The sequence below is a fragment of the Bufo bufo genome, chromosome 8, assembly GCF_905171765.1.
Source record: "Bufo bufo chromosome 8, aBufBuf1.1, whole genome shotgun sequence".
In the NCBI taxonomy this organism is placed as follows: domain Eukaryota; kingdom Metazoa; phylum Chordata; class Amphibia; order Anura; family Bufonidae; genus Bufo; species Bufo bufo.
Window position 1 is genome coordinate 191,924,536 of NC_053396.1, and position 11,181 is coordinate 191,935,716.

At 46.3% G+C, this 11,181-nt stretch overlaps 1 protein-coding gene across 2 annotated transcripts; it reads left to right on the plus strand.

Moving 5' to 3' along the window:
• The first annotated feature begins 100 nt into the window (after positions 1-100).
• Positions 101-6,302, plus strand: MRPS12 (mitochondrial ribosomal protein S12). 2 transcript variants are annotated; one of them, XM_040406511.1, is made up of 3 exons: positions 101-164; positions 4,932-5,002; positions 5,729-6,302. In XM_040406511.1, exons 2-3 carry the CDS (start codon positions 4,954-4,956, stop codon positions 6,103-6,105), a joined length of 426 nt encoding a protein of 141 aa, XP_040262445.1. In that variant the 5' UTR covers positions 101-164; positions 4,932-4,953; the 3' UTR covers positions 6,106-6,302. The 2 variants fall into 2 exon arrangements, with proteins under 2 accessions (XP_040262445.1, XP_040262446.1); XM_040406512.1 differs by lacking the exon at positions 101-164 and adding an exon at positions 2,341-2,460.
• The last annotated feature ends 4,879 nt before the right edge of the window (positions 6,303-11,181 follow it).

Below are 11,181 nucleotides of genomic sequence, written 5' to 3' on the forward strand. Positions count from 1 at the left end.
CGCTGTCATTAGAATTATCCAATGATAACATCGGAACGAGACTGCCCGTAGAACTGACCAATCGGACCTAGGGGCGGGGTTAGAGTATAACCAGTGTGTCCACGCCCCCCGCTGCATGACCCGGAAGTGGCTGCACATGCTGTTGTGTGTATGAGCTGCTCAAGGTGAGTGAGGTTCAGCAGCGGGTCGTGCTGCGACTTGTGGTTCCACTGCACTCTGATGTATTGCATTGGCCACCTTTTAAGGCAGTAGAGTAAAAGTCTGTAATAACCTACACACAAGGCTGTGTTCACACTGGCATTTAGAGCCTGTGTCGGATTTCACAGCAAGTATTGGGGGTGTAGGGAGGATGGAAGCCTGATGGACCCTATTATAAATGGTGGTATCTGCTGGCCGCTGATGTTTGGGCGATCCGGTGCAGCTTCCGATGCAACTGTGCAGGGAAAAAGCTGCGCTATAAATCACATTTTGCACTCACATGACCGTATGTATTTTGTGGTCTGCGGAATACGTTTTATGTCTCTGTTGCATCGTTTTTATTTTTCCCCCGAGGTCCGGAATAGGACATGTATAATTTGCGGTACAGACATACGGCTGCAGAAAGTAATGATTGGACCTCATCCACACAACCGTATTTTTGGTCCGCAACTAGTGTTGAGCGAACTTGTATTTTAAGTTCTGCGTCTAAAGTTCGGGTTCAGGTTATCGAAGAATCCCGTTATGGATTCCGCTACCACGGACCATGACAGAATTTAGAATCCATAACGCGATTCTTCGATAACCCGAACTTTAAACGCTGAACTTAAAACACAAGTTCGCTCAACACTATCCGCAACCATTCTGGAATGTGGCCATTAACAATGTAGACTGACTAAACAGTGTGGCCCTCAAACGCAACATGGCTGTGTCACAAGCGCCACGTGACCGCACTGTGTGGTCGTACAAATAGAATTCATTAACAAAAAATCTGCCTCCTTGAGCACTTGGCCACCTGTCTCGAAACTCCCCCTTGTTTGACAGGGTCAGATGTCTCTCACCTGCACAGTGTAGCGGCGCCTGCACAGTTGACATACGTTGCTCCGTGTAGCGGCGCCTGCACAGTTGACATCCGTTGCTCCGTGTAGCGGCGCCTGCACAGTTGACATCCGTTGCTCCGTGTAGCGGCGCCTGCACAGTCGACATCCGTTGCTCCGTGTAGCGGCGCCTGCACAGTCGACATCCGTTGCTCCGTGTAGCGGCGCCTGCACAGTCGACATCCGTTGCTCTGTGTAGCTGCGCCTGCACAGTCGACATCCGTTGCTCCGTGTAGCGGCGCCTGCACAGTCGACATCTGCGCTGTTCAGAGCAGCAGAGCCCCTGCACTTGTGCTGCTCCTTGAAACAACAGTGTAAGATGTCTGGCCCTGACGGTCAAGATGGAGGCCAAGTGATAAGCAGAGACGCATTCCCTACCACAAGTCTAGATGTCGGCAGGAAGTGTTGCGCGAAGGTTTTTTTTTTTGTTGCAAACCCCCCCCCCATTCTGCCGGATCTGCAATGATTTGCCAGCTTTCGCTCCTTCTCCTCCAGTCTTGCGATGCTCTACTGGGCTCCATTGATGTCAACTTCATTTGTCTTGACCCAAGGGGAGCCGGACACCGCCACGGGAAGTGCTTTGCTATGGCGATGTCAAACCGGATGTTGACATTGATGCGGCTCAGCGGAGCATTGCAGACTTGCAGGAGTGGAGAGCCAGTGCCAGGAAGCAGGTGAGTCTTTTCTCTTTTGCAGGACCAGCAGAATGGGGAGGGGGGGGGGGGGGGGGTTGCCAAAAACCCTCTTCTTTCTTGCACAACCCTTTTAAAGGTGTCACGTACAGGAACCGCCCTGTCACGTTACCCGGGTGTGACTGCCAAGGGTCGATCTGTTTCACGGTACTCCATCTCTCACGTCCCTACACACAGGCCTCAGATTGAGCCTAGATCACACCCCAACACGCTGCCTCCATTTATGACATTTAAATTAATACACCAATTAGTTAGGGGCTCATAGAAGACCCCACAGCGCCCCACTGACAAGCAGGCTCACAGTAGCACAGGCCACACTTACAACAAATGTGCGGTAACACAAACTGCACTCATACACTTTAAAATGGAAGTTACTAGGCTCATTCAGGGCACAAGGCAAAACCATTCAAGTTGTGCTTTAATGTACTAAAGAGGTTTCAGTACTGAGTTATTTTATAAAATAAAAGGATAAGAACAGAAAGGTTCTTACTACTCAATGAATTATGTGATCAGAGTCCGTTCTATTTCCAGGGACAGGAGAATATGGAACACAACCCAATGTTGATCGGATCTGCAAGTTGTGTCAATGAAATGTTCAAAACCCCTCATTTTTCTCCCCCTTTGGCAGAGGGAGGACCTGTGAGGAGTCTCCCTCCCACCCTTGGCCCAGCCGTCTGGGAAGGCCTTCATCATAGGTGTGTGCGTCACCTCGATCCCTCGGCTGGCGAGCATAAAATATAAAAAAAATGGCTTCTTGTGTTTCAAGTTCGGCGTACAAATTTCGGGTTATCTCAGAATTCCGTTATGGATTCTGCCACCACGGACCATAACTTAACGGAATTCCTCGGCCTAGGAAAAACTGCCTTGTCAAACAGCTGATCAGCGGGGGTCCTTGGTGTCAGACCCTCACTGATCAGATACTGAGGACCTATCCAGAGGAAGCCTTGACAAAGGCTGAATTTCAGCCGAAACGTTGCTGCTGTATTTGTCTTAAAGCGAACCTTTCACCAGGATTTCACTTAATAAACTATTACCAGTACCTTATAGATTATCCTCATTCTGTTTCAATGCATTCTTGTGCCGCTTTCCTGGGATGTATATTCATGAAAAAAACGACTTATAAAGTCCTCGTCTCCAGCTGCTGAAGTCACGGTAGAAGTCAAGGGGGTAGCCCTTCCCTCACTCCAGGCTGTAACTCCCCTGCCCTAACCCCTCCTCTAAGTAGTAGTGTAACTCCCCTTGACTTCTAGCGTGACTTCAGGAGCTGGAGACGAGGACTTTATTAGTCGTTTTTTTCATGAATATACATCCCAGGAAAGCGGCACAAGAATGCATTGAAACAGAATGAGGAAAATCTATAAGGTACTGGTAATAGTTTATTAAGTGAAATCCAGGGCTGTGGAGTCGGTAGATAAATGTTCCGACTCCTCAGTTTTATGTACTTCCGACTCCGACTCCTCTGTATTAATATGCAAATGTATTTTATACATTCCTTGAGGGAAAGAAACGCAACCTACCACAGGACTACTGGCTGGGAAGCTGCTTTCTCCTTTGTGTGCTGATCTTCTGCTGAAGATCGGGCAGTGGGAGGATCCAGGAAGGGGCATTTATTCTAAAACATGATTTTCCTAGGAGAATCCCATAGTCATGTTTAACGTTTAAGCTAACAATCAGAGTTTACAAGTTTTTATAGCCTTAGCTAAATGACAGCAGTTTTTCCAATGGTTTACAGCTTCAGTCTTGAGCTATTGGCCCTCCATTCCCTTCACTTATACAAGTGTCTCTAGTCCTGCAAAAAACATATTTATTTAATCCCTTATCAGTGAGAGGCTAGGTTACACATGGACGCTGCGTTCCCTGTAAAAGCAGAACACAACACTATGGAAAGTATAAGTATTGCAGCTCCTAATTGTGCGTTGCGTGCCATATAGTGAAGCACATGAAAAGCATGCTTCTTCACGGTCACTTAACGTGTTCGTTTTGCGGTTACGTGAGGCACTGCATGCATTTGTCTTTATTCTTACAGTAGAGAAGTCATTAATTATAACTTTTTGTGAATTGGGACACTTAAACTTGCTTTTTTTTTTTATTCCAATCTAAATTTAGTAGGAGTAGGAGTCGGAGTCGGTGCATTGTTTGCTGACTCCGACTCCGGGTACCCAAAATTTCCTCCGACTCCTCGACTCCGACTCCACAGCCCTGGTGAAATCCAGGTGAAAGGTTCGCTTTAAGGTCGTAATAAAAGATTGGATGATGTGAGATGCTGCCGGTGCCATTCTTATTTTTTGCTTATTACATGGCCTGTTGGATCAAGGGTCAACGGTGAGGCTGTTGCATCGTATTTTTACATCGACCAAGGACCGCATAGTGCTGCTTCTATTTACATTTTACTACTATCCAGAGGATAGGTCATCAGTAAGAAATCACTTTTCGGCCTCATGCACACGGTCGTGTCCATTTTTGCGTACCGCAAATTACGGATCAGACGCGGACTGAAACTACGGTCGTGTTCATGAGGCCTTAGGCTGTGTAAATGTAGTCTTACGATAGTGGGGGGGGGGGGGGGGGACAGCTGTTAAAATGGGGCCCATTGATTTCAGTTGGCTCCATCTGACCTTGAAAACAACCGCAAATAGGACATGTCCGAGGGGCACTATTCACGCGCTGGTAAAAAAACAAAAACAAACGGCCATGTGAATAGCTCCATAGATTTTAACAGTTTTTCACTGTCGTAGGAATGAGGCCTAAGTGTATTAACTCCATAGTGACTCTCCTCCTAAATACAGTCACATTTACTTAAAGGGGTTGTCCTATCTGGACATTTATGGCAGATTTATAGCATATGCCATAAATGTCAGAAAGGTGCTGGTCCTGTTGTGAATAAAGAGCACGCTGTACGTGCGTGATGTCCTCGCTATTCACTGCACAGGGACTTCCAAACCCTTAGCTATTTTTTTGGAAGTCCCATACCAGTGAATGGGGGGAAAGCCGCACATACACAGGTTGCTCTCCATTCACGGTGGGAACCCCTTCTTGAGTTAGGAGAGGGTCATAGCATTCTTTGATGTGAATACCACTATGGAGAGCGTCACGCCCTGGTGCCCCCATGTACATGGTGTGTGATTGTTTGCAGCAGGTCATTCACATGAGCTTATCTCTCTTGCAGGTGATGTCTGTCTGAAGCCAAGATGTCCTTTGCAGGAATCCGGAGCCTTGTCTCCTTACCTTGGCGATGGGGTAGGTTGGCACGTTGGCCAGTATGGTAACGGATATAAGGTGGTTGTGTCGATGGCAGGAGGCCTCTTGTTTTGCACTTGTTAGGCAAACGTGACATCCTCCTGAATCCATATTTACAGATCACCTGTCTGTGCTCTCAGGTCTACCGTTTCTATCACATTATCCATCGGACATCTACTTCCTGTCGGCCATCGTTGATACCACAGGGGTAATTTCTCTGTATCAGTAGCTGATCCCTTCATTTGTTCCTCAAAAATGTGTCGGACGCACCCTGTCATGGGTATTAATGGCAAGAGTTTACTTTATAATGAACAGGGAATGCTGGGAAGTATATTCTGATGATGTCATCAGTGAAGGAGGAAGTAGCTTGCTTCTGCTCTAGAGTTTCAGTAGTTTTCAGCCATTGTAGCTGAAGCTTGAGATATGGCAGCCTGGAAAAACGGATCAGAGCTTTCAGAAGACAAGGTGGCTCCTAGCCCCATTGCCACTTTGTTATACCAATTGGTGGTAGTCACAGCGGTCAGACCATGAGTAAGGGCTAAAATTGTTCTCAGCCCGAAACGCGTAGACTGATGTAACCTGTACCTGGATGTTTTTATCATTGGATATCAAATAAAGTGTTTTTGGAGCTTCACAAGAAAAGGCTGGACAACCTCTCGTTACTTATCAGATGTTGATGCCACCAAATGTCTGGGACGAGACGTTAATTATGTTGTCTTTCTTTAGGTTCTTCACTTTTCCGTCCTGCTGTCCCTTCGCTGGTGGACTCCCATAGCATGGCCACATTGAACCAGATGCACCGGGCAGGCCGACCCAAGAAAGAACCACCCAAACTAGGACCTTTGGGTGGCAACCCTCAGCTAAAAGGTGTCATTTTGAAAACCATGATCCGGAAGCCTAAAAAACCCAACTCTGCTAACCGCAAGTGTGCCCGTGTGCGGCTCAGCAACGGCAAAGAGGTGGTGTGCTTTATACCAGGAGAGGGACACAACCTGCAGGAACACAACATTGTCCTGGTGGAGGGTGGACGCACACAGGATCTGCCTGGGGTCAAGCTAAAAATTGTCCGTGGAAAATATGACTGTGCCCATGTGAAGAAGTAGTGATGGTCGCTACCAGGGCGGAGGTTATCATGGCTACTATGTACCACTACAACTAACTGTACACTGACTAGTCTTAGTCGGATGATTGAGGAGGTGTGCAAGATTACGTATTCCTGGTGCCCACTGTAGTTGATGACGATTTTGTGTCTTATATTTGCCATGAAACAATAAACTGTTGCTTTATGTACTGACCTGGACACCAGAATATATTCTAAAAACTGTATACACAGCTTGCAGTCAGCTCCCCCCAGTGGTGGCTGCAGGGAACCAGAATTTAGTACAGATAGATGCAGAGGTTCACTATGCTCAATGCTATTGGCTCATCCTATGTACAATACTGACACCAGATCTATGGGTTACTAAATCTACCTAAAAAGTTGAGTAACTAACTGGTTCTCAATGGGAACTGCCGACAGATGCACCCCTAATGGATTAGTGGAGATGTAAGGGTACAGCCACAAGGCCAATAACAATACAGACCCTCTGAACAGTGCAGTCTCATTAGTTTAATTACAGCCTGTTGCGGTTCATAAGGCCACAGCGGTACTTGGCTGCATCACAACCGCACTGTGTAGTCTCACCCTATTAAAGGGGTTATCCCAGGACTAATGTAAAAAAATAAAATCAGACATCATATAGGACATGACAGTCTCTATCTAACAAAGCTAGAACCGTCCCTGTACCTCACATGGATCCAGAGATCTCCCCATTCATTGCTCCGGTTGCTCTGCTAGATTTATATAAAGGGAATGTGCCATCAGAAAATGACCTGTTGTTTAAATTACATTTTTATGTTTTTAGAATTCAAAATGATTTTACTTTTAATTTTCCATGTCAATGTCTTATTTAAACAAAAAAAGAAATCCTGCCGTTTTTGCACTAAGCCTAATAATAGACGCCACTTTTTGATCAATACAGATCACTTCACTGCAGTTATCTTCTTATCTGTACACATAGGTGATATCATTACAGGCAGGATTAGAACGACAGATACGACAGGATCCACTATTCAGAAAAGGCGATTGTCAAAGCTTATCTATTCTTTCCTTGTACAATGACCTCTGCACAGGTCATAGAGCAGGCCTAGAAAACCTTTTTTTTTTTTTTGACATTTGACCAAGATATTTATCTCACCCAGCATGGGTATATGTAAAAAGACACCCCAAAACACATTCCCCAACTTCTCCTGAGTACGGCGATACCACATGTGTGACACTTTTTTGCAGCCTAGGTGCGCAAAGGGGCCCAAATTCCAAAGAGCACCTTTAGGGTTTCACAGGGCATTTTTTACACATTTGGATTCCAGACTTCTTCTCACGCTTTAGGTCCCCTAAAATGCAAGGGCAGTATAACTACCCCACAAGTGACCCCATTTTGGAAAGAAGACACCCCAAGGTATTCCGTGATGGGCATAGTGAGTTCATGGAAGTTTTTATTTTTTGTCACAAGTTAGTGGAATATGAGACTTTGTAAGAAAAAAATAAAAATAAAAAAATACATCATTTTCCGCTAACTTGTGCCAAAAAAAGAAAAATTCTAGGAACTCGCCATGCCCCTCACGGAATACCTTGGGGTGTCTCCAAAATGGGGTCATTTGTGGGGTATTTATACTATCCTGGCATTCTAGCACCTCAAGAAACATGACAGGTGCTCAGAAAGTCAGAGCTGCTTCAAAATGCGGAAATTTAAATTTTTGTACCATAGTTTGTAAACGCTATAACTTTTGCGCAAACCAATAAATATACACTTATTGCATTTTTTTTATCAAAGACATATAGAACAATACATTTTGAGAAAAAATTATATAGAAATGTATTTTTATTTGAAAAATTTTACAACCGAAAGTGAAAAGTCATTTTTTTGCAAAAATTTTGGTAAATTTCGATTAATAACAAAGAAAGTAAAAATGTCAGCAGCAATGAAATACCACCAAATGAAAGCTCTATTAGTGAGAAGAAAAGGAGGTAAAATTCAATTGGGTGGTAAGTTGTATGACCGAGCAATAAACGGTGAAAGTAGTGTAGAGCAGAAGTGTAAAAAAGGGCCTGGTCACTAGGGGGGTATAAACCTGTGGTCCTTAAGTGGTTAAAGCTTCTTCCAGGCTCAACCCCTCCATCAGAGTTAGGCCCCTTGCACACGACCGTATGCCCTCCGTGAGCGAGCCATATGTTCCGGAGAGGCATTGATCGTGCGCACAGCATCATAGATTACAATGATGCTATGGATGTCGGGCTATTGTCCCGCACTTATAAGATCTTATTATGGGGGGGGGGGGGGGAGTCTCCCCAAGACTGCCGCCAGCACCCCGGAACCACCAACTAGGAACCAGGCAGCCAGGAGAGACCGCACTGACCACTGCGTCCACATTCAGACACGGTTCACACCAGTTCGCTGCCAGCATGCATCCCCAACCAGCAAACACCAGAGCCAGTACAACAAGTAATGCAGCCAGCCACACAACACAAGCGACTGAACCACTGAGACATGGACGCGGGGAGACACAAACACAAGTAACGGTTCACACCACTGTTACGGAGAACCGCGCCGTTAACAGGATCTTCCCTTTCACCCTCCCTCCGGTGGACAAGCATGCACGCCATAAAACGGAAGGCGACACATGCTGACACCCTCTTCTGAAGGCTTTTCTGGGTATGAACCGTCCTACCATCCAGGTCCGCTCATACGGTGAGGAGTTAGGGCAAGGATTAGGGATGCTTTAGGTGACCTTCTCCCTTATCCCAGTCACTGGCCTAGTTGCTACCCATTGTGACAGTATGTTCCACAAGGTGGCCCTCAAGCACTGGGCAGATAGTAGAGGACTGGCAGGAGCACAGCTCCAGCACACAGCAAGGTTGGAGGAACACTGAACCCAGCCAACATGCCACATAAACCTCGTGGACACACCTAAATCCCCGCCAGCTAGATAATTCCTCTGGCACCAGGAGAAAGGAGGAGGCACCTACATTCTGCAACCAAAACACGTTGCCGCTGGCAACAGCATGCACGGCAACAGTGTCACGGCGCACACCAAAGGCCGTGACAGTTATGCCCCCATTATCTTATAGTTGCGGGTCCCACACCTATATCGAGAACGGAGCCCCGCAAGGTGGTGGCTGGAGGACTCCGATCCAGCCACCGCCAAGCCGGCTCCCTATAGAGCTAAATGGGAGGGCACAGCACATGCCCGGCCACTGCTCCCATTCACTTCTATGGGCTCAAGGGAAATAGCCAAGCCAGCGCTCGGCTATTTTCAGCGGCCCTATAGAAAATGAATGGAGGGTGGCTGCGCATGCGCAGTACGCCCTCCTTCACTTTCGGGGCTCCGTTCTCGATATAGGTACGGGTCCCAGCGGTGGCTTGTGCTGTGAGAACAGTTCCCTGTGACTTGTATGCGCCCTGTGTTTGTTCATGTAAGGTGTCCTAATCACCCTGCTATTTAGGTCTGTGAGCTGCATGTCTGGGAGATCTGCCTGCCTACAGGAAAGCTGTGCGCTATGCTGACTAGGGATGAGCGAACTTGTGTTTTCAAGTTTGGCATACAAGGTTCGCATTATCTAAGAATTCCGGTATGGATTCCGCTACCACGGATCATAACTTATGGTCCGTGGTAACGGAATTCTTAGATAACCCGAACCTTGTACGCCAAACTTGAAAAATACAAGTTCGCTCATCAATAATCCTGAGCAGAGTGTTTGACTTCAACCTGGCCTTGTGTGGTCAGCCTGACTGTTCATCAATGTCTGATCTATCTTCTGTTCGGACCGTGAACGCCATGCTTCCTGTGTGTATCCGGATCTACATGGGTTCCGGTTTATGCCTTGATTATGGGTCTTATCCGGTTTGCTTGCGACCTTGATTCTTGTCTATTTGGTATACTTGGGTTCCCTGCAGTTATAACTGCGGGTGCTTGGACTAGGTCAGATCATCCAAGCAGGTAGGGACAGAAGTCGAGTGAAACCAGGTCTGCACTCTTCCCTACCTTTTTCTCCAGTTTGCTTCTGATTTCTTTCTGATTACTTTTTTGTCTTGTACCATTTTGTTTAATTAGGCCTCATGCACACGACCGTTGTTGTGTTCCGTTCTGCAAAATGGGGTTCCGTTGTTCCGTGATTTGTTTCCGTGTGTCTTCCTTTATTTTTGGAGGATCACCAGACATGAAGGAAAGTAAAAAAAAATTCAAAAAGTCAAGTTTGCCATGCAAATGATAGGAAAAAAACGGACGCGGATGACAATCTTGTGTGCCTCCACGTTTTTTCACGGTCCCATTGACTTGAATGGGTCCGCAAACCGTTTTACGTGAAAAAAATAGGACAGGTTATATTTTTTTGGACAGACTGGAACCACGGATCGCAAACGGTGCATTAGCCGAGTTTTCAACTGACCCATTGAAAGTCAATGGGTCCGCAGAAAAACGGAACAACGGACACGGAATAAAACAACGGTCGTGTGCATGAGGCCTAAAGTGTTTGTTTTGCATATTCTGTGTCCGTCTTATTTCTGGGGACGCTTACTAACCCCTGAACATGACACCTTGCATGTGGATTGAGAGCATCTACCAGCCCATTCCAAGATCACATGGGTCTGACGTCAAGACTATTTTGGCACGGATTCTGACAGGGGATCATGTGAGACCTGGTTGTGATGTCAGAGGAAATAGTCTCCACAGAGGACAAATTCACGTGGCGGATCCCTGGAGTGAGACGGAAAAAGAAGCACAAGTACATTAGTAAATTGCAAGTAGTGTTGAGCAAAGCTCCAAATGTCTGAATAATACTGTACGGAGATCTGTCTCTGTACAGTATTAGAATGTATGGGCTTCGATGAGCTGAAGTAAGTTATTCGCGAAGTCACGCGCAACTTTGTGAATAACTTACTTCGGCTCATCGGAGCCCATACATTCTAATACATATCTCCGTACAGTATTATTTCGAAGTTTTGAACATAGCAACTTAGGATGAAGCATCTGAAGCTCGCTTCACTCAACACTATATGCAAGGCCTGGCAGGGGAAGTACAGAAAAAGGGAAAACTATATACCCCGATAACCCCTCTAATAAAGCACTACACATTTTACCTC

Bases quoted from the DNA above. Each gene is read 5' to 3' on its own strand.
- MRPS12 (XM_040406511.1), top strand. From the start codon at position 4,954: ATGTCCTTTGCAGGAATCCGGAGCCTTGTCTCCTTACCTTGGCGATGG. The intron at 5,003-5,728 runs GTAGGTTGGCAC...GTCTTTCTTTAG, and splicing joins CTCCTTACCTTGGCGATGGG to GTTCTTCACTTTTCCGTCCT.